Source organism: Serinus canaria, chromosome 3 (assembly GCF_022539315.1).
Source record: "Serinus canaria isolate serCan28SL12 chromosome 3, serCan2020, whole genome shotgun sequence".
In the NCBI taxonomy this organism is placed as follows: Eukaryota; Metazoa; Chordata; class Aves; order Passeriformes; family Fringillidae; genus Serinus; species Serinus canaria.
This window is the reverse complement of record NC_066316.1, coordinates 111,670,495-111,696,067: the sequence shown is the minus strand read 5'-3', so window position 1 is coordinate 111,696,067 and position 25,573 is coordinate 111,670,495. Positions and strand designations below refer to the sequence as shown.

The 25,573-nt window shown below is 48.6% G+C and overlaps 1 protein-coding gene across 1 annotated transcript in view; it reads right to left on the bottom strand.

Moving 5' to 3' along the window:
• Positions 1-8,261: 8,261 nt before the first annotated feature.
• Positions 8,262-25,573, bottom strand: part of ELP3 (elongator acetyltransferase complex subunit 3) — an 86,795-nt gene continuing 69,483 nt past the window's right edge. The window contains exons 11-12 of the mRNA XM_050971906.1: positions 24,522-24,690; positions 8,262-8,670 (exon numbers count right to left, since the gene is read on the bottom strand). Of these exons, the coding sequence (XP_050827863.1) occupies positions 8,594-8,670; positions 24,522-24,690 (246 nt within the window). The 3' untranslated portion in view covers positions 8,262-8,593. The remainder of the gene's footprint in view (positions 8,671-24,521; positions 24,691-25,573) is intronic.

The window sequence follows — 25,573 nt, the reverse complement described above, 5'->3', positions numbered from 1 at the left end:
TCCTCTCCATGGGGGTTTTCCGGGTGTTTCCACCCCTGGAATGTTCATGGGATATGGGTGGGTTTGGAGCAGCTTGGGGTGGTGGAAGGTGCCCATGGTGGAAGGTTGGAAGATGTTTAAGGTCTCATCACCTTCCGCTGTGGGAACTCAGCCCATCCCTCCTGATGTCCAGAGCTACCCAGAGAACCCTTGGGGGGCTCGGGGGCCTTGGAATGTTGCCAGAAGCACTTGGTGGGTGGATTTTGATCCATCAGGGATGTGCCACCTGTGTGTGAGGAGATGGAACCTGTGGGAATCACTGGGGTGTGAATGGTGAAGGGAAGACACAATTATAGGGTAAATCCCAGATTTTGGGGTTTGGGTACAGGGGGGTTATGGAGACAAGATGGAGCAGTCAGGGCATGTCACAAGGCTCTTCTTTCTTCTCCTTGTCGTCCATCTCCTGCTGTGGTGTTGGCACTTGGGGATTGGTCTGGGGTGAGAGTGCACTTGGTGACAAGGGTGACAGGTATTGGGGATAAAAGGTAAATCTGATATCCGTAGTTTTTGTTATAAAAGATGTGCCCGCCTTGGGGGTGGTCAGAGTGCCTTTGGCTGCCCTGCTGGTCAGATCCAGGTCGGGCAGAGAAGGGACTTTACAGATAAGAAACAATAAACAATTCTGAAGACCGAAAAAACCCAGAGTCCAGACTCATCTTTTGAGGCCCAGCGTGCCAGAACCATCCTGAGCGTGTGTGGGAGCAGAGACGAACAACCCAACCCCACAGCTCCGGCTGGGAGAGGCCCTGCTGGAGAAGCCCCAGCTGGGAGAGGCCCTGCTGGAGAAGCCCCAGCTGCAGCTCCAGATCCCTCTGATGAGGAGGAGTCGGTGCCCGGGGAGCTCTGCCGGCTCCTGCTCCTCATGGTGGCCTCCGACTCCGGGAGCGGCCGGACGCCGCCCAGCCGGAGCTGCGGATCCGCGGATCTCCTACGGCGGGAAGCGCCCGGTGAGTCCGGGAATCTCCTCCAGGCCTGAGCCTGGGGCACCTGGGAAAATCCACCTGGGACATCCAGACCTGCAGAGAGGGGTCTGGCAAAGCTTGGGTGACTTTGGAGGATTTGAGACAAAATTTGGGTGAGATTTTGAGGATTTTTGATGGAATTTTTGTTGAGTTTTCAGGATTTGCCACCAAAGTTTTGGGTGAGTTTTGAGAATTTAGGACAAAACTTTGGTTAAGTTTTGAGGAATTTTTGACAAAACTTTGGTTGAGTTTTGAGGATTTTTGTCAAGGTTTGGATGAGTTTTGAGGGTTTGTGACCAAACTTTGGTTGAGTTTTAAGAATTTAGGACAAAAATTTGGTTGAGTTTTAAGGATTTTGGACAGGGTTTGGGTTGAGTTTTAAGAATTTTTGACCAAATTTGGTTGAGTTTTGAGGAATTTGTGACAAAATTTTGGTTGAGTTTTGATGATTTTGGATAAAACTTTGGGTGAGTTTGGAGGATTTGCCACCAAAGTTTGGGTGAGTTTTGAGATTTTTGGACTAAAGTTGGGTCGAGTTCTAAGAATTTTTGACCAAACTTTGGGTGAGTTTTGAAGATTTTTGTCAAGGTTTGGTTGAGTTTTGAGGATTTGTGACCAAGGTTTGGTTGAGTTTTGAGGATTTTGGACCAAAATTTGGTTGAGTTTTGAGGATTTGTGACCAAGGTTTGGTTGAGTTTTAAAGAATTTATGACTAAAGTTCGGTCGAGTTCTCAGAATTTTTCACCAAAATTTGGCTGAGTTTCAAAATTTTAGACCAAAGTTTGGTCGAGTTTCAAAAACTTGTGGCAAAATTTTGGTTGAGTTTTAAGAGTTTTTGGCCAAAGTTTGGTTGAGTTTTAAGGAATTTTGGCCAAAACTTTGGTTGAGTTTTGATGATTTTGGATAAAACTTTGGGTGAGTTTCAAGGATTTTGACCAAACTTTGGTTGAGTTTTCAGGATTTGCCACCAAAGTTTTGCTTGAGTTTTGAGAATTTAGGACAAAACTTTGGGTGAGTTTTAAGGATTTTGGTCAGGGTTTGGTTGAGTTTTGAGGAATTTTTGACTAAAATTTGGTTGAGTTTTAAGGATTTTTGGATAAAACTTTGGGTGAGATTCCAGGATTTTGGACCAAAGTTTGGTCGAGTTTTAAGGATTTGTGATGAAAATTTGATCAAGATTTGAGGATTTTGGACCAAACTTTGGGTGAGCTTTGAGGATTTTTGAAGAAAGTTTGGTTTAAATGGAAGAATTTTTGACCAAAGTTTGGTTCAGTTTTAAGAAATTCTGGACCAAAGTTTGGTTGAGTTTTGAGGATTTTTTCTCTTCCTAATAGGTGAAAAAATTTGGGAATCTCCTCCAGGCCAGACCCTGGAGCAGGTGGGAAAATCCACCTGGGAAAACCAGACCAGCAGAAAAGGGTTTGGCACAGTTTGGGTGAGTTTGGAGGATTCTGGATAAAACTTTGGGTGAGTTTGGAGGGTTTTGACCAAAATTTGTTGAGATTTTGAAAATTTTTGACCAAAGTTTGGTCGAGATTTAAGAATTTTGGACTAAAATTTAGTCGAGATCTAAGAATTTTTGACCAAAATTTTATTGAGTTTTAAGGATTTTTGGCCAAAACTTTGGTTGAGTTTTGAGGATTTTTGTCAAGGTTGGGTGAGTTTTGATGATTTTGGATAAAACTTTGGGTGAGTTTTGAGGATTTGTGACAAAATTTTGGGTGAGTTTTTAGGATTTTGGTCAGGGTTTGGGTGAGTTTTAAGAATTTTGGACCAAATTTGGTTGAGTTTTGAGGAATTTGGACCAAACTTTGGATGAGTTTGGAGGATTTCCCACCAAAGTTTGGTCGAGTTTTGAGATTTTTGGACTAAAGTTGGGTTGAGTTCGAAGAATTTTTGACCAAACTTTGGTTGAGTTTTGAAGATTTTGGATAAAAGTTTGGGTGAGTTTTGAGGATTCAGGACAAAACTTCGGTTGAGTTTTGAGAATTTTCCACCAAAGTTTGAGTTTTAAGAAATTTAGGACAAAAATTTTGAGCTTCAAAACCTTGTGGCAAAATTTTGGTTGAGTTTTAAGGATTTTTGACCAAATTTTAGTTGAGTTTGAAAATTTTGGACCAAACTTTGGTTGAGTTTTAAGAAATTCTGGACAAAAGTTTGGTTGAATTTTGAGGATTTTTGACCAAACTTTGGTTGAGTTTTAAGGATTTTTGACCAAAATTTTGTTGAGTTTTGAGGATTTTTTGCCTTTTTATGGGTGAAGAAAAGCTGAAATTGGGAAAGAATTGCTGATTCTTTGTAGCTGCTCACCTGAATTTTGGTGTGAGAACAACTCCAAGTGATTTATTTTAATTAACTCATTTGAATATTTATTATCCATGGAAATTGAGGGAAGAGCCCTGGGAGAGCCTTGGGGAAAAATCCAGGTTTTTATCCAAATCCTGGGGTTGAAATTCATGGAAAAATCCCATTTTTAGGGGTTTCAATCCCATTTTTAGGGGTTTTTATCCCATTTTTAGGGGTTTTTTAATCCCTTTTTTAGGGGTTTTTAAATCCCATTTTTAGGGGTTTCAATCCCATTTTTAGGGGGTTTTAATCCCATTTTTATGGGCTTTTAATCCCATTTTTAGGGGAGTTCAAATCCCATTTTTAGGGGCTTTTAAATCCCATTTTTTGGGGGGTTTTATTCCCATTTTTAGGGGGATTTAATCCCATTTTTAAGGGGATTTAATACCATTTTTAGGGCATTTTAATCCCATTTTTAGGGAGTTTCAATCCCATTTTTAGGATGTTTAAATCCCATTTTTAGGGGTTTCAATCCCATTTTTAGGGGATTTTAATCCCCTTTTTAAGGGGTTTTTAATCCCATTTTTAGGGGGATTTTATCCCATTTTTAGGGGCTTTTAATCCCTTTTTTTGGGGGGTTTTATTCCTATTTTTAGGGGGTTTAATCCCATTTTTAGGGGGTTTTAATCCCATTTTTATGGGCTTTTAATCCCATTTTTGGGGGGGTTTAATCCCATTTTTAGGGGTTTTAATCCCATTTTTTGGGGTTTTTATCCCATTTTTTTGGTGTTTCAATCCCATTTTTAGGGGGTTTTTAATCCCATTTTTGGGGGTTTTTTATCCCATTTTAAGGGGTTTTTATCCCATTTTTAGGGGGATTTAATCTTATTTTTAGGGGTTTAAAAATGGAATTAAATCCCCCAAAATTGGGATTAAAACCCCCTAAAAATGGGATTTAATCCCCCTAAAAATGGGATTAAACCCCCTAAAAATGGGATTTAATCCCCATAAAAATGGGATTAAACCCCCTAAAAATGAATAATAAATATTCAATATTGGAGTTTTGAAAATTTTTATTATTTTTTTCCTCTTTCACAAACCAAACTTTATTTATTTCTACATTCCCTGGCACTGGAAAACTCCAAAAAAACCCCCAAAAAATCTGATTTTATCCCAATTTTGATGGTTCTGTTCCTTCTTTTAAATCCCATTTTTTTCGGTCCTGCTCTTCCCATCAACAGCAAAAAAAAACCAGGAGAAACCCCCAGAAAATTGAATTTTTTTGGTGTTTAATTGGAGGTTTTTTGGTGTTTTAATTGGGTATTTTTTGGTTTTTAATTGGAATTTTTCTGTGTTTATTTGGAGAATTTTTTGGTGTTTAATTGGAATTTTTTGGTGTTTAATTGGAGTTTTTTTGGTGTTTAATTGTTGGAGTTTTTTTTGTTTTTAATTGGAATTTTTCTGTGTTTATTAGGAGATTTTTTGGTATTTAATTGGAGTTTTTTTGTTGTTTAATTGGAGTTTTTTCTGTGTTTAATTGGAATTTTTCTGTGTTTAATCTGAATTTTTTTCATTGTTTAATGTGAATTTTTCAGTGTTTATTTGGAGTTTTTTGGTTTTTAATTGGAATTTTTCTGTGTTCATTTGGAGAATTTTTTGGTGTTTAATTTGAGACTTTTTTGGTGTTTAATTGGAGATTTTTCAGTGTTTAATTGGAATTTTTTTGGCGTTTAATGTGAATTTTTCAGTGTTTATTTGGAGTTTTTTTCAGTGTTTACGGGGAATTTTTCAGTGTTTAATTGGAATTTTTTTGGTGTTTAATTGGAAGGTTTTTTTGTTTAACTGGGTTTATTTTTTGGTGTTTAATCTGAACTTTTTTCTGTGTTTAATGGGAATTTTTGGTGTTTAATTGGAGTTATTTTGGTGTTTAATCTGATTTTTTTTGTGTTTTTTCAGTGTTTAATAGGAGATTTTTTGGTGTTTAACTGGAGATTTTTCAGTGTTTAATTGGAGATTTTTGTGGGGTTTAATCTGAATTTCTTTTGGTGTTTAATTGGAGATTTTTGGTGTTTATTGGAGTTTTTTTTCAGTGTTTAATTTGAGGCTTTTTTATATTTAATGTGAATTTTTCTGTGTTTAATTGGAAATTTTTTTGTGCTTAATTGGGTTTTTTTTGCTGTTTAATCTGACTTTTTTCCTTGTTTAATTGGAATTTTTCTATGTTTAATTGGAGTTTTTTTGGTGTTTAATTGGGGATTTTTGGTGTTTAATCTGAATTTTTTTCAGTGTTTAATTGGAGTTTTTTTGGTGTTTAATTGGAATTTTTCTGTGTTTAATTGGATTTTTTTTTGGTGTTTAATTGATATTTTTTTGGTGCTTAATTGGAGTTTTTTTGCTGTTTAATCTGAATTTTTTTTCAGTGTACAATGTGAATTTTTCTGTGTTTATTTGGAGATTTTTTGGTATTTAATTGGAGTTTTTTTGGTGCTTAATTGGAGTTTTTTCTGTGTTTTATTGGAATTTTTTGGTGTTTAATTGGAATTTTTTTTCGGTGTTTAATTGGAGTTTTTTTGGTGTTTAATTGGAGTTTTTTTGGTGCTTAATTGGGTTTTTTTTGGTGTTTAATCTGAATTTTTCAGTGTTTATTTGGAGTTTTTTTGGTGTTTAATTGGAATTTTTTTGGTGGTTAATTGGAATTTTTTTTGCTGTTTAATCTGAATTTTTTTCAGTGTTTAATTGGAGATTTTTGGTGTTTAATTGGAATTTATTTTGTGTTTAATCGGAGTTTTTTCGGTGTTTAATTGGAATTTTTTTTGCATTAATTGGAGTTTTTTTTCTATTTATTTCCAATATTTAATTCCAATTTTTTTCCATTAATTTTTGCTCTTTCCCTGCAATTTTTTCCCCATTTAATCAGATTTTTTTTCCCTGTCCCACTGCGTTTTCACCCTTTAAATTCAATTTTTTACCTTTTCATCTGAATTTCTGCAATTCCCACCCAAACAACCCTCGGAGCAGGAGAAAACAATGGAATTTGGGTGGATTTTGGGTGGATTTTGGGTGGATTTGGGTGGATCTGGATGGATTTTGGTGAATTTCGGGAGGATTTGGGGTGGATTTTGGGTGGATTTGGATCATTTTGGGTGGATTTTTATGGATTTTGGGTGGATTTTGGTGGATCTTGGATTAGATTTGGGTGGATTTGGATTTATGCTGGTGGATTTTGGGTGGATTTTTATGGATTTTGGCTGAATTTGGGTGGATTTGGATGGATTTTGGAGTGGATTATGGTGGATTTGGATGGAAGTTGGGTGGATTTGGGTGGATTTTGGGTGGATTTTGGGTGGATTTTTGGGGTGGATTTGGGTGGATTTGGGTGGATTTGGGTGGATTTGGGTGGATTTTGGGTGGATTTGGGTGGATTTGGGTGGATTTGGGTGGATTTCTGTGGATTTTTATGGATTTTGGATGGATTTGGGTGGATTTTGGATTGATTTAGGTGGATTTGGATGGATTCTGTGTGGATTTTGGGTGGATTTGATTGGATTTGGGTGGATTTTGGGTGGATTTCGATGGATTTTGGGTGGATTTCTGTGGATTTTTATGGATTTTGGATGGATTTAGGTGTATTTTGGATTGATTTAGATGGATTTTTGGTGGAGTTGGATGGATTCTGGGTGGATTTGGGTGGATTTGGATGGATTTGGGATGGATTTTAGGTGGATCTGGATGGATTTTGGGCGGATTTCTGTGGATTTTGGGTGGATTTTTATGGATTTTGGGTGGATTTGGGTGGATTTTGGATGGATTTGGGTGGATTTTGGATGGATTTTGGGTGGATTTGGGATGGATTTTGGATGGATTTGGGATGGATTTTGGGTGGATCTGGATGGATTTTGGGCGGATTTCTGTGGATTTTGGGTGGATTTGGGTGTATTTGGATGGATTTTGCGTGGATTATGCATGGATTTGGGTGGATTTGGGTGGATTTTGGGTGGATTTTGGGTGGATTTGGGTGGATTTTGGGTGGATTTTGGGTGGATTTTGGGTGGATTTGTGTGGATTTGGGTGGATTTTGGGTGGATTTTGGGTGGATTTTGGGTGGATTTGGGTGGATTTTGTGTTTTCCCTCCCCACAGACACCGGATTTCCTTGGATCATCCCAACTCCATCCCTGGATATTTTGCTGTCTCTCCATCTCAGCTCACCCAGATCCTCCTGGAATTCCTCCTCCTCCTCCTCCCCTGCCGTTTTTCCAGCCTGTCCCAGCCCTGGGTGCCATCCAGGCCCCTGACAGAGTCCCCACCACGGGAATGTCACCGTCCCCGCCGGGTTGGATGGGAGAGGCAATTCCAGCCCAGCTCCAAGGAGATCCAGGAGGATCCTGAGAACCCCAGACCCAGGATTGGGGTCAGCAGGGACCCTCAATCCCACCCCATTCCAATCCCGCCATCCCAGGGACACTCCCAAGGATCCAGGGATTCTCTGGGAATTCCAGCCCAGCCAGGAATTCCTCCCCAAATCCCCTTTCTCAGGGAATTCCCTCCATTCCCAGCTCTCCCAGCCTGGCTTTGCATCCATCCCCATCCCAGCTCCTCTCTGGGAAGGAATTTTGGGAATTCCCTGGGAATTTGGGACTCCAGGAAAGGTCCTTTCCCTTTTCCATCCCAAACCCCTGGAGATGAACCCTGAATGTCCTGGATCCCAGAATCCCAGACTGGTTTGGGATGGCATCCATGGACCTTCAATCCCATCCAAATTTTTTTTCCCCAAGAGGAAGAACGGGATCATTTGGGAAGGAGGAGACTGCAGCAAAGTTTGATCCCTCCTGATCCCAACAAAGCCAGAGCAGCCCCAATTCCCAGTGGGATGAGATGATGGAGGCAGCCCTGGAGATCCTCTGGAGCTGCCTGGAGTGCAGAGCTCAGGTTTGGATCTCATCTGGGAATTGCTGGGCATGGATGGAACGGCCAATCCCGGTGGGAACAAACCAACCAACCAATCCAGAATTTATTCCTGGCTGGAATAACACAAATCCAGCTTTAACAGGGAACCAGGACACCCCAAATCCTGAAATTGATCCCTCAGATGAAACCACTGGAGCTGAGACACCGGGAATGTCCCAGGGCTGCTCTTCCCAGAGGAGATGCTGTTTCCTAAAATCATGGAATTGGGACCTCCAGGATCATCCAGTCCAACTCCAGCACTCTCTGCAGCCCTGGGCTGTGGCAGGAGCAGAGTCCTGGTGTTATTCCCGGGATGAGAGCTGTGTCCTTGCTCCCGCAGGATGAGGATCTCCAGGATCGTCATTCCAGCCATTTCACCATGTAGGGCCCTTCCAGCTCGTAGCCGATCTTCCTGTAGTAATTCCTGGTGCCGACACCTGCCAGGAGAACAACAACCAGGTTCAACTAACCAGGTTCAACTAACCAGGTTCAATTAACCAGGTTCAATTAACCAGGTTCATTAACCAGGTTCAATTAACCAGGTTCAATTAACCAGGTTTCAATTAACCAGGTTCAACTAACCAGGTTCAATTAACCAGGTTCATTAACCAGGTTTCATTAACCAGGTTCAATTCCCTGGGGACCGAGCTGGAGAAGCCAGGCCTGGCCAGGACACTGGTGCCAACACCTGCCAGGAGGAGAACCACGAGGTTCAACTAACCAGGTTCAACTAACCAGGTTCCATTAACCAGGTTTCATTAACCAGGTTTAACTCCCTGGGGACAGATCGGGAGAAGCCAGGCCTGGCCAGGACACTCTGGGAATCTCCGCTGTCCCCGGGAGCCCCGGCTGTGCCGGAGGAGGAGCAGTCAGAGCCCCTCAGGTCCCACCTCGAGGTTGGTTTTGGGTTGTTTTCTGTAAATTCTGTCTCTGCCCAGCAGCTGGGACAGAGGCACTCTGCTCTTTGTCCTTTTTACACTAAAATCCACGTGTCCAACATTTCCCAAAACTCCAGACACTGAGCTCCTCTCCGCACCAATCCCAACGTGCCAGCACTGCCCACAGGATGGAGGCCAGGAAGAGGAAGGAGGATAAAGGACAGGGCACACCCAAATTCCATCTTGGGACCCCGAGCCCCCACTCTAAAACCCCAAAAATGGATTTGTCACCCTGGGATAAATTCACTCTCATTCTGCCTACACTTCCCTGGCTGGGAAATCCTCATGTAAGGCTGGGAATTTTATCCATGGGTCAGGAAGCCAAAAGGCAAAGAGGGTCCTGGGGCTTCCGTGATGGCCTCCTCAGGGCAGGCCAGCGACGATAGTTTTCCTTAGGGTTCACCCAGCCATGGGATTGTCACCGGCAGGAAGCGGCCCAGAGCGATGATCCCAGAGGACCATGTATACCTAGCGCAGGATTTTTGGAGATGGGTACGCCCTTCACGCTACCAGCTCCCTTGGAGCCGTGTTACCAGGGCTCCTGGGAGAGACGCATTCAGTCCAGCACTTGGAGCTGTGCCAGAGCTCTGGACATGAACGCTCAGCTACTGCCCCTTGGAGCTGTCCAGAGTCTCTGAATGAGCTCAGCGCCAGCCCTTGGAGCTGTTTTTTTCCAGGGGATATGGAATGAGCTAGCTCCAGACCTGGAGCTGTTCCAGAGCTTGGAATTGAGCTCAGATCCAGCCCTTGGAGCTGTTGCCAGTTCATCTGGAATGAGTCTGCTAGCTCGAGCCCATGGAGTCTGGTACAGATCTCTGGCATGAACTCTATGTTCCCAATCCACGCCCTGGAGCTGTCCCAGCGGCCTCTGGAATGAGCTCTAGGCTCCAGGCCCTTTGGAGGCTGTGTTCCAGGGCTCTGGAATGAGCTCAGCTCCACTCCAGCCCTTGGAGCTGTTCCAGATCTCTGGAATGAGCTCAGCTCCACTCCAGCCCTTGGAGCTGTTCCAGGGCTCTGGAATGAGCTCAGCTCCACTCCAGCCCTTGGAGCTGTTCCAGGGCTCTGGAATGAGCTCAGCTCCTCTCCAGCTGCTCCAGTGGGCCCATTCCCATTTCCTCCTCGAGCAGGACGGCTCCCAACGTTCTCCAGGAGCCTCTTCCCTGCCCTTCTCCTGCCCAAGGGAGGAGGGAAGGCAGGACAGGCCCAGCTCCGGGTCCTTCCTACCTAACTACCTAATTATCTAATTAATTAACTAATTAGCTAATTACTCACAGGTGCAGTAATTGCTCATCAGGGAGGGAGGCAGCACAGGATGGAGAGGCCTCTCATCCCTCCTGGAAACTCCAGGCCTTTCCAGGAAGGGCAGGGAATGACTCAGTTAACCCTTTCCTGCCCAGGGTGATGCCCTGTGGCTGCTCAGGTTTGGTTAAAGGCCCCTCAGTCGATTCCTGAATGGTTTAAAAATCCCAAAAATTCCCATCCAGCATTCCCTGTGTTCCTGCCCATGATGGGGCTTGGACCTCTTTAAGGTCCCTTCCAACCCAACCACTCTTGGGTTCATCCCAAACTTGAGGTGTGGAAAAGGCACCTGAACCCCAAACCTGGAATGGCCTCGTGCCCCCCATTCCAGCAGCTGGGAACACCCTGGAAAAGCACAAGGAGCCCAGAACTGGGGGACAGCAGAGCAAATTCCCTTCAGAGCAGTGGCAAAGTCCCTGGGATGTCACAGCAGGGACCCAAAAACCCTGGAGGGACCCAAAGTCACTCTGCTTTTGGGGCTGAAACCAAGGAAAAGCCAAAAAAAGCAAAGACATCCATCCCTCTGTCCCTGACCTCTGCCTGGAGGGGCTCTGGCTTGGAGGGAACCACGACCTTCACCAACATCTTACCCAAAAAATGTCCCCTGGGCTCCTCAGCACAGCAGCTGGGGCACAACACAAATTGTGGCTCTGGAGGAGCATCCACAACCCCAAACTCTTGGATAAAGGGTCAGAACCCTCAGGCTGAAGGACAAATGACTGCACCGATGGTTACAAAGCTCTGAACAATTCCCCTTTTCCTTTATCCCCTGGAGAACCAGAGGGGTTTGAAGGCAACATCTCAGGCAGCTTCCATGGATCCCAGAGCCATCAGAGGAGCTGGGCCAGGTCTTCCTCTCTGGCTCCACATCGATGGCACTGATGTGACCCCGTGTCCCAGGGTTCCAAATGTCTCCATTGTCACCCCAGCCCCGCTCATGGCTGGAACTTCTTCCACAAAATGTCCTTCAGGGGGAAAGTTTTCCCTGGAGATTCCCAAAGGAGGCTGAGACCTTGTGGGAAGCTTGGACTGGAGCAGGGTCCTGGGTCTCCATGGAGAGAGTGATTCCAGAGCTGGAGAAGAACCTTGGAATGCCCAGCACTCCTGGAAGGTCTCCATGGCACAGGAATCTCTTCCCAAATCTTTTCCTGCTCTGATTTACCCCAGAGCTGGTGGGACCTGTCCAGGCAGAACCCTTCCCGTGTTTTCCAGGGAAAGGAAACCTCCAAGAAATATCCCAAAAGAACTCTCTGCAGGACTGGAGGACCAAAACCTTCCCAAGGCAGAACTGGCTGAATTCCCCACCCTGCAGCTTCAGGAGAGGGATTGAACATTAAATATTCCCCATCCACCCACGGCAGAGCTCAGGCTGAGCTCGGCAGAGCGGGATTGATCCAGATCCAGATCCAGGAGGAGGACAGAGCTCCCATCCCACCTGCCTGGATGGGAACCCACGGCCAGGAGCCAGAGGAGGCTTTTTGGAAGTGTCCCCTCCCCTCAATCTTCGAGTGACACATCCTCTGACCTCAGCAAACTGAATCCCCTTTGGGAGCACGGGAATCGTGGCAAAACTGCTGATAAACCCCCAAAACCTGGAATTTACATCCCAAAAATGAATGAAATCCATTCTGGATTCCTGCTGGAGCAGCGACAGAGGGAAGAGGCTCAAGCCCCAGGGATAAACACGGCCTGGAGGGACGGACACGGGCACGGGACCGTGGCAGAACCAGCCCATAAATCACAAATCCACAAATCCACAAATCCATAAATCCATAAATCCCCGTCTGACTCAGCCCGAGCAGCCTCCAAGATTCCCTGGCTGTGGCTCAGAGTGGGAATGAGGCCGTTTGCAGCACCATTAACCTCCTGCCTTTCCAGCAGCTCACTAAATTCCCGTGGCACAGACATCCCAGGGACTCCATCTCTGTCCTGGCAATCCCCGGAATCTTCTCCCGGGACGCGGCGTCCGGGCACGTCCTGACTCGCAGATCCTTCCCCCATCCCGATATTCCAGGGATGATCCAGCTGAGCTTGGCCCATGGAGGTGGGAGCTGAGGTTTTCCAGGTTTTTCTGGGAGTAACCACCTGGATTGGGGCTTTGCCTGTGGAAAAAGGAGCCTGGACATGGCAGGTGGACACCTGGAAAATCTGGGATCGCCGCTGAGTGAGGCTGTCCTTCAGAGGTGCCGGGAAAAGGATCAGCCAACAGGACAGGAAATGCTGTTTCCGGAAAAATCCATGGAATCCTCATCCCTGGAAATGCTCCAGGCCAGGCTGGACGGGGCTGGGAGCAAGCTGGGATGGTGGGAGGAATGGAACTGGATGGGATTCCAGGACCTTTCCCAACCAAAGCATCCTGGAATTCCAGGGAAGAACCACGAGACGTTCACCGAAACGCTACGGATTCCAGCCAGGATGAGCAGCGAGACTCCAGGCAGACACGGGGATTTGGGATGGCCATGGGGATTTGGGATGGCCACAGGGGATTTGGGATGGCCACGGGGATTTGGGATGGCCACAAGGATTTGGGATGGCCACGGGGATTTGGGATGGCCACGGGGATTTGGGATGGCCAGGGGGATTTGGGATGGCCACGGGGATTTGGGATGGCCAAGGGGATTTGTGATGACCACAAGGATTTGGGATGGCCACGGGGATTTGGGATGGCCACAGGGATTTGGGATGGCCACGGGGATTTGGGATGATGAAAAGGATTTGGGATGGCCACGGGGATTTGGGATGGCCACAGGGATTTGGGATGGCCACAGGGATTTGGGATGGCCAGGGGGATTTGGGATGGCCAGGGGGATTTGGGATGGCCACGGGGATTTGGGATGGCCACGGGGATTTGGGATGGCCACAAGGATTTGGGATGATCAAAAGGATTTGGGATGGCCACAGGGATTTGTGATGACCACAAGGATTTGGGATGGCCACGGGGATTTTGGGTGACCACAGGGATTTGGGATGGCCACGGGGATTTGGGATGGCCAAGGGGATTTGGGATGGCCACGGGGATTTGGGATGACCACAGGGATTTGGGATGGCCACGGGGATTTGGGATGGCCACGGGGATTTGGGATGATGAAAAGGATTTGGGATGGCCAAGGGGATTTGGGATGGCCACAGGGATTTGGGATGGCCACGGGGATTTGGGATGGCCACAAGAGTTTGGGATGGCCAAGGGGATTTGGGATGGCCACGGGGATTTGGGATGATCAAAAGGATTTGGGATGACGACAAAGATTTGGGATGACCACAAGGATTTGGGGTGCCTACAGGAATTTGGGATGGCCCCAAGGACACTCGTGGGCCTTCCAGGTTTTCCCTCGGAGCCAGCCCTCACTCTCCAGGCTGGCAGCACCAATTTAGGAGCTGAAGGACCAAATCCAGGCTTTGAATCCATGGAAATGTTGGAAAATCGGAAGCGGGAGGATTTTTTTTCCTTGTCTGTTCTGGCTGCTGCTGGAAAACCCACGAGTTTGGGAGTTGGAGCTGGGAAGGCTCAGCAGCTCCATCCAGGATTTTCTGTGAGTTCCCTTTGGCATTTCCTGGGATTTCTCTCCAGGGAAAACACGAGGCTGCTCCATGTGAATCCCAACGAATCCCCCGCCGGGAACGGGAACGACGGGGAGCGAGCACGGAATCAGAGATAACACAACCCTGCCTTATCAGCACCCAGGGAACGGGAGAAAATCCCACTTTTAGCACCTCAGAGAATCCTGGAAAAGCTGTGAATTTAAGGAACCAAGGAACGATCCCTACGGCAAAGATTTTTGTTTTCAATCAGAGAAATGAGGAGATAAAAATCCTTGGAAAATTGGGGGATTTTGGAAATGTTCCCCAGAATCCTGGGATGGTTTGGGTTGGGAGGGACTTCAAAGCTCATCCAGCTCCATCCATGGGCAGGGACACCTTCCACCATCCCAGGTTTTTCCAAGCTGGCTTTGGGCACTTCCAGGGATCCAGGAGCAGCCCCAAATTGTGGGAAGGCTGTGCCAGGGCCTGATTCCCTCTGAGAGAACAGGACCCACAATTATTTATATTTAAAAGACAATTAAATCCCAATTAATGTCGCTGAATCTGCTGTAAACCAGAGCTCTGGGAGCAATTCCTGGATATTTTTCCCTATCCCAGAGCGCCGGGGTCTGAAGCTCTTCCCTGCAGAGCGGGATCGATATTCCCAGAGGGAATGAGCCCAGGGCTGGCAGAGCCACAGGAGCTCATCAGGGTGAGCCACACTCTGCTCCCTCCAGCTCTGTGGGATCATGGAATGACAATCCCAAAATGAGAATCCCCCCAAAATCAGCAGTGGAGTCGAACCCCGCCCCAAATCCGCCGGGTGTTAATGGAAAATGCAAGTTGGGATTTGTCTGGTTGCTTTTGTCCCTGATTCCTGCTGGGAATTCTTCCTGGAGGTTGGAAATGAGCGATTTCACGGGCTCTGTCAGGGCACAGCCCCGGGCAGGCTGAGCCATTCCAAAGGCAGATGGATGGAAAAGGGGATGGGAAAGGGGATTTGGGGATTTGGGGAGCTGGGATGGGATCGGTCCTGAGCCCTGAGCTGAGGGCAGAAAAACTGGGATGGAGCCCTGGAATCGCCCTCCAGCCTCCCCAAAATCCCTGCTCTGCCTGAATCCAGAGGGGGTTTGAGGGGAATGGGGAGGAGCAGAACATTCCTGATGGGAATGGGGAGGGGCAGAACATTCCTGATGGGCATGGGAAGGGGCAGAACATTCCTGATGGGAATGTGGGGACCCAGAACATTCCTGATGGGAATGTGGGGGTGCAGAACATTCCTGATGGGAATGGGGAGGGGCAGAACATTCCTGATGGGAATGTGGGGGTGCAGAACATTTCTGATGGGAATGTGGGGGTGCAGAACATTCCTCATGGGAATGTGGGGATGCAGAACATTCCTGATGGGAATGGGGGGATCCAGAACATTCCTGATGGGAATGTGGGGATCCAGAACATTCCTGATGGGAATGTGGGGGTGCAGAACATTCCTGATGGGAATGGGAGGGGCAGAACATTCCTGATGGGAATGTGGGGATCCAGAACATTCCTGATGGGAATGAGGGGATCCAGAACATTCCTGATGGGAATGGGGAGATCCAGAACATTCCTGATGGGAATGGGGGGATCCAGAACATTCCTGATGGGAATGTGGGGGTGCAGAACATTCCTGATGGGAATGTTCAGATGCTGAACATTCCTGATGGAGCTGGATTTGGGAATGTGGAGATCCAGAACATTCCTGATGGGACCCAGCATCCCCAGCTCCAGGGAAAGGCAGAGCTGGCAGATCTCCCATCTCCAATCCAGGCAAAGTGAAATATTTAGGAGATAATTCCATAACTTCTGTGAGGATTTAAGGAATTGCTGCCGTGCTGTGGCCGTGGGGCATCGGGAGAGACGAGGACAGGGCAGTGAGTCTGATCCTCATCCCAAATCCATCCCAATTCCAGCCTTTGGGAGGTTCTGAGGCTTTTTGGGATGAGTCCCTGAGCATCCATGATCCGTCTCTTTTCCCTCTGGGACGATCAATGATGCTGAGAGCCAGCCCAGCTCCTCCAGCAGGGAATGACAGGGCTGGGAAGGACCTTGGAATGTCCTTCTCCATGGGCAGGGACACCTTCACTGCCCCAGCCTGGACCTGGACACTTCCAGGGATGGGGCAGCCCCAAATTCTCTGGGAATTCTCACCAAAAATCCACTGCTGGGTAAAAAGGAGAGAGGGGAAAATCCCTCCAGGATTGCTCTGGTTTGGCTCTGTCTGGACTTCCCATCCCTGGAGTGTCCAAGGAAAGGCTGGAGCAGCCTGGGACAGGGATCCCCATCCAGAGGGAGGGACAGGGCCCTTTGGAGCCCAAAAAATTTGGGATCTGGTGAGCTCTGAGCCCGTGAGCTCTCCCAGGGCAGGGAGCAGCAGCTCTGCCTGGAGCCCTGCAGATCCCTGGGAAACTCCAAGGAGCAGGAATTCAGAGTTAAAATCAACTCATCCCAGCTCTGGGAGGCTTTTCCCAGCTCCTGGGGTGATCCCAAAATCCTGACACCACCAGGAATTCACAGAATTAAAATCCATCAATCCCAGCTCTTCCAAATTTCTGTTCTGACAGGGAGCACTCCAACCCTGGATGTTTTTCCCCAGCTCCTGGATGGTTTTCCCATCTCCTGGGTGTTTTTTCCCAGTTCCTGGGTATTTTTTTCCCATCTCCTGGATGTTTTTTCCCAGCTCCTGGATGTTTTTTTTTCCCAGCTCCTGAATGTTTTTTCCTATCTCCTGGACGTTTTTTCCCAGCTCCTGGCTGTTTTTTCCCATCTCCTGGATGTCTTTTCCCAGCTCCTGGGGTGATCCCAAGCTGGAGCTGGAGCTCCTGACACCACCAGGAATTCACAGAATTAAAATCCATCAATCCCAGCTCTTCCAAATTTCTCTTCTGACAGGGAGCAATCCAATCCTGGATGTTTTTTCCCATCTCCCGGGGTGATCCCGAGCTGGAGCTCCTGGCACCACCCTCTCCCCTCCTCCCCTCGAGGCTCCATCCCTGTCCCTCCCTGGCCCGCGGCCGCTTCCATTTCCTGCCGGGCAGCCCCGATGGAAACGAGCTCGGGAAGGGCTCGGGGGTGACAGGGGAGGGAAGGGCTCGGGGGGCTCGGGGGGAGCTCGGGGGACTCGGGGGGTGACAGGGGAGGGAAGGGCTCGGGAAGGGCTCGGGGGGCTCGGGAAGGGCTCGGGAAGGGCTCGGGAAGGGCTCGGGGGGTGACAGGGGAGGGAAGGGCTCAGGACCTGCGGGGATTCTGGCGGGCCCTGGGGCGGGAGATAAGGACACCAAGCCGGGAGCGGTCAGGGCCGGCTGCTGCGATAACGCTGACTGACGGACGGACGGACGGACGGACGGACGGACGGACGGACGGACGGACGGACAGACGGCAGCGCGGCCCCGAGCCCTTCCCGGGATTTACTGAGCTGGGTTTAGCGCTGGAGGAGGAATTGGCAGCCTTGAGGCTGTTCCTGGCCCATGGAGGAGTCCTGGCTGCTTATCCTGCTGAATTCCAGTTTGGATTGGCTGAATCCCAGTTTGGATTGGCTGAATCCCAGTTTGGATTTGCAGACTCCCAGTCTGGATTTGCTGAATCCCAGTTTGGATTTGCTGAATCCCAGTTTGGATTCGCTGAATCCCAGTTTGGATTGCTAAATCCCAGTTTGGATTTGCTGAATCCCAGTTTGGATTGGCTGAATCCCAGTTTGGATTCACTGAATCCCAGTCTGGATTCACTGAATCCCAGTCTGGATTGGCTGAATCCCAGTTTGGATTTGCAGACTCCCAGTTTGGTTTTCCTGAATCCCAGTCTGGATTTGCTGAATCCCAATTTGGATTTGCTGAATCCCAGTTTGGATTTGCAGAATCCCAGTTTGGATTCACTGAATCCCAGTTTGGATTTGCTGAATCCCAGTCTGGAATTGCTAAATCCCAGTCTGGATTTGCAGACTCCCAGTTTGGATTTGCTGAATCCCAGTTTGGATTTGCTGAATCCCAGTTTGGATTTGCTGAATCCCAGTCTGGATTTGCTGAATCCCAGTTTGGATTCACTGAATCCCAGTTTGGATTTGCTGAATCCCAGTCTGGAATTGCTAAATCCCAGTCTGGATTTGCAGACTCCCAGTTTGGATTTGCTGAATCCCAGTTTGGATTTGCTGAATTCCACTTTGGATTCGCTGAATCCCAGTTTGGAATTGCTGAATCCCAGTCTGGATTAGCTGAATCCCAGTTTGGGTTTCCTAAATCCCAGTTTGGTTTTGCTGAATCCCAGTCTGGATTTGCTGAATCCCAGCTTGGATTTGCTGAATCCCAGTTTGGAATCACTGAATCCCAGTTTGGATTCACTGAATCCCAGTTTGGATTCACTGAATCAAGGATCCAGGGGCAGCCCAGGACGATCAGAGGGATAAAATCCCGGAGATGCTTTGGCCTGGAAGGACCTTCATGGATCGTCCCCTTCCAACCCCAACACCTCCCCCCATCCCAGGCTGCTCCAGGCCCTGTCCAGCCTGGCCTTGGGCACTGCCAGGGATCCACAGCTCCTCTGGGAATTCCAGCCCAGCTCCTCCCCACCCTCCCAGGGAAGAATTCCTTCCCACTGTCCCATTAATCTCCCCTTTCCCAGTGGAAGCCATTCCCTGTGTCCTGTCCCTTGTCCCCAGTCCCTCTCCAGCTCTCCCTCAGCCTCTGGAAGGGGCTGGATCCTTCCCTTCTCCATTCCCAGCTCTCCCAGCCTGGCTCCAGAGGGGGAAATCCCAGAGCAGAGCCAGGAGTGATTCCCAGACCGGGAGCGGATCCGGGATCCGGAGCCCGGCACGCGGCAGAGCCTGGGGCTGGAGCCTGGCCTGGCACCATCCCGATGGAATCCCGGCAGATCCCAGAATCCCTCAAAAAAAAACCACCCCAAAATCACCAGATCTGTCATTTCCTGGAATTCTCATGGAATCCTGGCTCTCTCTGGATTCCCAGAATTCGAGGGTGACACCGGAACCGCCGGGAACACGAAGGACCCGGAATATTGGGATTTGTGGGAGAACAGCCGGGAGAGGAGGGAGCCAGCACTCCCAGAATTCCCAAACTCGCTCCCACATTTCCCACACCCACCCCTGGTGCTGTCCAAGGGAGCAGCTGGAATGTTTGCTCCGGGATCGGGGTCGGATGGGGCTAATTATGGGATGTCAAGGCTCCAAGTGAGAGCGAGGGCAGAGGAGCCGTCAGGGAGGTGACAGGAAAGGTCCTGGGGACAGGGAATTGTCCTTGGCCACCTTCCCTCCCTCCTGCTCCAGCACGGGGGGAAATCCTCGGGAATTTCAAGGGAAGGGGTGAGGGGAACAAGATTGAAACCCTTAATTTAGGATTTCCAGGGAAAAGAAGAGCATTTCCTTCTAAATCCCTGGGGAATGTTCACAGCTCTGATCCAAGCCCACTTCCAACTGCTGGGAATTCCAAATCCCCGGGAAGGGAATAATTAATGTGATTTCTAAATAATTCCCAGCCAGTCTAAGTTCAGAAATTGTGGAATTGGGGGTTTTTGGGAGGGAGGGAGGAAGGAAGGAAGGATTCCAGGAAGGATTCCAGAAAGGAAGGAAGGATTCCACGAAGGAAAGAGGAATTCCAGAAGGATTCCAGGATTCCAGGAAGGATTGCAGGATTCCAGGAAAGAAGGATTCCAGGAAGGAAGGAAAGAAGGATTGCAGGATTCCAGGAAGGATTCCAGGAAGGAAGGATTCCAGGAAAGAAGGATTCCAGGATTGCAGGAAGGATTGCAGGAAGGATTCCAGGAAGGAAGGAAGGATTCCAGGAGGATTCCAGGATTCCAGAAAGCAAGGATTCCAGGAAGGATTCCAGGAAGGAATGATTCCAGGAAGGAATGATTCCAGGAAGGAATGATTCCAGGAAGGAAGGAAGGATTCCAGGAAAAAAGGATTCCAGGATTCCACAAAGGATTCCAGGTTCCAGGAAGGATTCCAGGAACAAGGATTCCATGAAGGATTCCAGGAAGGAAGGAATTCTCCATATTCCATAAGGATTCCTTATATTTTCAACACCTCGTGGACAGCAGAGGGTCAGATTTCGGAATTGTCTCGTTTAGGTCTGGGAGGGGTTTTGAAAAGGGCAAAAAGGAGAAAATTCGGAGCAGAGAAGTCAAAAACCTCCCTAAAAACCATCCCAAAAAACCCAACACAAGGCAGAGCTGGAATCCCAGCACTTCCAGCTGCTGGCAGAGGGAAAAGCAGGGATTGCAGAGCTGGAATTCCTGGCAGAGGGAAAAGCAGGGATTGCAGAGCTGGAATTCCTGGCAGAGGGAAAAGCAGGGATTGCAGAGCTGGAATTCCTGGCAGATGGAAAAGCAGGGATTGCAGAGCTGGAATTCCTGGCAGAAGGAAAAGCAGGGATTGCAGAGCTGGAATCCCTGGCTGAAGGAAAAGCAGGGATTTCAGAGCTGGAATTCCTGGCAGAGGGAAAAGCAGGGATTGCAGAGCTGGAATTCCTGGCAGAAGGAAAAGCAGGGATTGCAGAGCTGGAATTCCTGGCAGATGGAAAAGCAGGGATTGCAGAGCTGGAATTCCTGGCGAGGAAAAGCAGGGATTGCAGAGCTGGAATTCCTGGCAGAGGAAAAGCAGGGATTGCAGAGCTGGAATTCCTGGCAGAGGGAAAAGCAGGGATTGCAGAGCTGGAATTCCTGCAGAAGGAAAAGCAGGGATTGCAGAGCTGGAATTCCTGGCAGAAGGAAAAGCAGGGATTGCAGAGCTGGAATTCCTGTCAGAGGGAAAAGCAGGGATTGCAGAGCTGGAATTCCTGTCAGAGGGAAAAGCAGGGATTTCAGAGCTGGAATTCCTGGCAGAAGGAAAAGCAGGGATTGCAGAGCTGGAATTCCTGGCAGATGGAAAAGCAGGGATTGCAGAGCTGGAATTCCTGGAAGATGGAAAATGCAGGGATTGCAGAGCTGGAATTCCTGGCAGAGGAAAAGCAGGGATTGCAGAGCTGGAATTCCTGGCAGATGGAAAAGCAGGGATTGCAGAGCTGGAATTCCTGGCAGAAGGAAAAGCAGGGATTGCAGAGCTGGAATTCCTGGCAGAAGGAAAAGCAGGGATTGCAGAGCTGGAATTCCTGGAAGATGGAAAAGCAGGGATTGCAGAGCTGGGATAAGGGATGGAGCCCCCGGGGTGTCCCGCTGTTCCCAGCTGGAATGGCGATCCCGCGCTGCCGCCCCGGGGCACAAAGGCGCCGCTGGAGCAGAAAATGTCCCGAAATGGGCAAAGGGAGAACAGAAAATCGCAACTCCCGGGGGGAGGGGAGGGGCCGCTCCTGCTTCCCGCTGGAACTGCCCGGGATCCCGGGAAAAGGGCCCCAGTGCCGGCTCCCAAGCGGGAATGTTCATCCCGGGGGGACAGGGAAAGGTCTGGATGGGTTCTGGGGCAAGGATGGACCTCAGGGGGGTCAGAATATCCAGGGGGAAACATCCAGGGATAACGGGATCCTGGGAAAAACATCCAGGGAAAATGGGATCCAGGGAAAACATCCAGGGAAAATGGAATCCAAGGATATCAGCATCCAGGGGAAAAAAATCCATGGATATCAGAATCCAGGGAAAACGGGATTCCAGATCCCAGAAAACCATGGAATCAGTTAGATTTCTCCTCAGGATGGCCGATTCCTGCAGGAATGCCAAAGATTTGGGAGACTGGAAAAGCCCAGCCTTCCCAGGGTTTTTTGGGATTTGGTGGTGCCTCCTGTGGTTTCACATTCCCAGGAATAGCCAAGGATTCAAACAGGGATTTGTGGGATCAGAAGAACCCTCCATGCCCTGGAATTTTTGGGATTGAGGCACCTCCACAGCCGCCCCAAGGTGATCCCTCCGCTCCTCATCCTCACCAGGAGCCAGCCGGGGATCTCCCCATTCCAGGTCTGGATCCAGGGACTTCTCCATTCCCATCTCCAGCTTTGGATCCAGGGACTTCTCCATTCCAGGTTTGGATCCAGGGATTTCTCCATTCCAGGTCTGGATCCAGGGATTTCTCCATTCCAGGTCTGGATCCAGGGACTTCTCCATCCCTCTCCAGCTCTGGATCCAGGGTTTCTCATTCACAGGCTGGATCAGGGATTTCTCCATTCCATACCCAGCTTTGGATCCAGGGATTTCTCCATTGGATTTCTCCATTCCCATCTCCAGCTTTGGATCCAGGGACTTCTCCATTCCAGGTTTGGATCCAGGGATTTCTCCATTCCCATCCCCAGGTCTGGATCCAGGGACTTCTCCATTGGATTTCTCCATTCTCATCTCCAGGTCTGGATCCAGGGATTTCTCCATTCCCATTCCAGGTCTGGATCCAGGGATTTCTCCATTGCATTTCCAGGTCTGGATCCAGGGGTTTCTCCATTCCCATCTCCAGCTTTGGATCCAGGGATTTCACGGCAGGAAGATAAAAATTCCGGAATCTCAGCGCCGAGGGGATGGAGAAGATTGTTCCCAAAATCCTTCTCCAAAGGAAAACCAGCTCAGGGGCCAAGGGAGGGAGGAGATTCCATTGGAGATGCCAGGAAATGTCAGGATTTCCCAGGATTTCCCTTTTTTTCCCCGAATTTCCCTCCCTGCGGATCGAGGAAAACGCGCTTCCGAGCGGTGTCCATCCCACCCATCAGCCGGAAAATCCCGGATTTCTCTGGGCTTTCCCAGCTCCCCAAATTCCTCCCCTAAAGGACCCCCCAGCTGCAGGAGGTGGAGCTGGAAAAGGCATTCCAAGATCCTCTTTTCCAGCCCTTGGAATGACTTTTTCACCCCCAAAATGAAGATTTTTGCTCGTTTGTAACCACGGGATGAGCCTGGAGCTCCCCTCAAAATTCCGCATTTTTCCTTTGGGAAAAATCATTTTCTGTTGGAAATGCCACCTGGGACAGGCTCCCATATTAAAAATTCCTTTTCAGATCCCAAAATTCCGCCCTCTGACGGAGGAAAAGCTCCTGGATTTTATTCCTGGTGTTTTTATTCCAGACAGAACCCCCGGGAGGGCTGGAATTCAGCATCTCCAAGGAAACAGCTGGAAAAGCTGCGGATCCGGGAACAAGGGCAGGAGTCTGAGCTTGGAACTCCAGGGATAGAAACAAAAATCCAGATGGAATTCCCAGTTCAGACTGGCACCAAGCAGCACCAGAAACTGGGAAAGGATTCCAGAATTATGGAATTTCAGAATCCAGTTGGAATTCCCAGTTCCAACTGACACCAGACAGCACCAGAAACAGGAAAACCATGGGGAGAAAGAACCATGGAATTCCGGAATCCAGGTGGAATTCCCAGTTCAGACTGACACCAAGCAGGAACAGAAACTGGGAAAGGATTCTGGAATGATGGAATTCTGGAATCCAGGTGGAATTCCCAGTTCAGACTGACACCAAACAGCACCAGAAACTGGGAAATCATTGGGAGATGGAATCATGGAATTCCAAAATCCAGGTGGAATTCCCAGTTCAGACTGACACCAAGCAGGAATAGGAAAACCACTGGAAGAAGGAATGATGGAATTCTGGAATCCAGGTGGAATTCCCAGTTCAGATTGACACCAAGCAGCACCAGAAACTGGGAAATCATTCTGGAATGATGGAATTCTGGAATCCAGGTGGAATTCCCAGTTCCAATTGACACCAAACACCACCAGAAACTGGGAAACCATGGGGAGATGGAACCATGGAATTCCAAAATCCAGGTGGAATTCCCAGTTCAGACTGACACCAAGCAGGAACAGGGAAATAACTGGAAGAAGGAATGATGGAATTCCAGAATCCAGGTGGAATTCCCAGTTCAGATTGACACCAAACACCACCAGAAACTGGGAAATCACTGGGAGATGGAATCATGGAATTCTGGAAGGGTTTGGGTGGGAAGGGACCTTAAATCCCATCCCATTCCCAGGACACCTCCCACCATCCCAGACTGCTCCAAATTTTCCTTGGATGCTTCCAGGGCTGGAGCAGCCAAGAGAATCCAGGGAATGCAGAGAATTCCCTTGGAGCACCCGGCTCCTCCTGCACGTGGTCCCCACTCCCACTGTGACCCTCATCCATGAAAATCCCAGGATTTCAGATCTGATCCAGGATTTCTCTGGATTTCTCCTTTTTGGGTTTTTTTTGGTGGGACAGCAGAAAATGAGGAATTTTTTTTTTCCCAAAAAAAACCCCTCTGGATCAGAGCTCTGCTGTTAAATCCCCCAAAATTCCTAAGGCAACAAGAATTCCTCTCCCCAAAATTAAATTGTTGTATTCCAGAGGGTGGGACAGCTCCCAGAGGCTCCAGCAGGGATTCCAGAATATTCCACAGTCCCATCCACATGGAAAAACCTCCCTTGAGCCCCCAAAATCCCAACAACCCGACCCAAAATTGTCCCAAATTTTTCAGGAACAGCTCCAGCTTTTTCTCCCAGCTCCTTTCTCCGGGATCATTCCGGATCAATCCCAGCCCTGGGGTTATTTTAGACGGAGATGGAAACAGCCCAAAATGAGCGGAATCACCTGAAATTACGGCGATTTTCCGCGCCCCGTGCTCCTCCCTGGCGATCCTCTCCGCCTCCTCCATCAGCAACATTCCAAACCCCTGGAATGGCAGAAATAACAGGAGAAACAAAAGGGAATTTCTGTCAAAACAGAAGCCAGGAGCGAGGTCAGAATGTGGGGATGGGTTCTGAAAAAATTCCGGATTTTTGGAGGGATGGGGAATATTGCAGGATTGAGATCAACAGGGAATTCCTCAGGGAATTTTTTCCCTCATGGTGGAATTACCCACTGGAATTTCCAGGGTCTGGTGGGTTCTCCGTGGCAGGAGAGGGATGGGGTCAAACCCCTGGAGGGGAAATCATCCTGGAATTTTACACTGGGAATTCCCAGTGCCAGAGGGAAGGGATGGGTGGGGTAAAGGGGAGGAATTCCTGGCTGGGAGAATCCCTGGGAGTGTCCCAGGAAAGGCTGGAGCAGCCTGGAATTTTGGGATTGGGATGGGATGGGATTGAAGATCCCAAACCATTCTGGGATTCTGGGATCCAGCACACTCAGGATCCATCCCCAGGGGTTTTTATGGAATTTGGGGATGGAAAAAGGGAAGGGAGACTCTTCCTGAAATCCCAAATTCCCAAGGAAACCCCTGGATCCCAAAATTCCTTCCCAAATGGATCCAATGCCAGACTAGAGAGCTGGGAATGGAGGGAATTCCCTGGGAAAAGAAGCTTGGGGTGGGATTTGGGAAGGAATTCCTGGCTGGGAGGGTGGGGAGGGGCTGGAATTCCCAGAGAACACCTGGATCCCTGGGAGTGTCCAAGGAAAGAAATCTGGGTGTTGTAATTCCAGACTGGTTTGGGAAGGGACCTTCAATCCCATCCCATTCCAACCCTGACACATCCCAGGGTGCTCCAGCCTTTCCTGGGACACTCCCAGGGATCCTGGGGCAGCCAAGGATTCCTGGGAATTCTGATCCAGCAGGAAGAACCCATCCAAAGGGGACAAAAATCCCTCTGGAAGAAACCTGGGCAGCACCAAAGCCGACCTCCCCTTCCCAGAGGGAACTGCTGGAG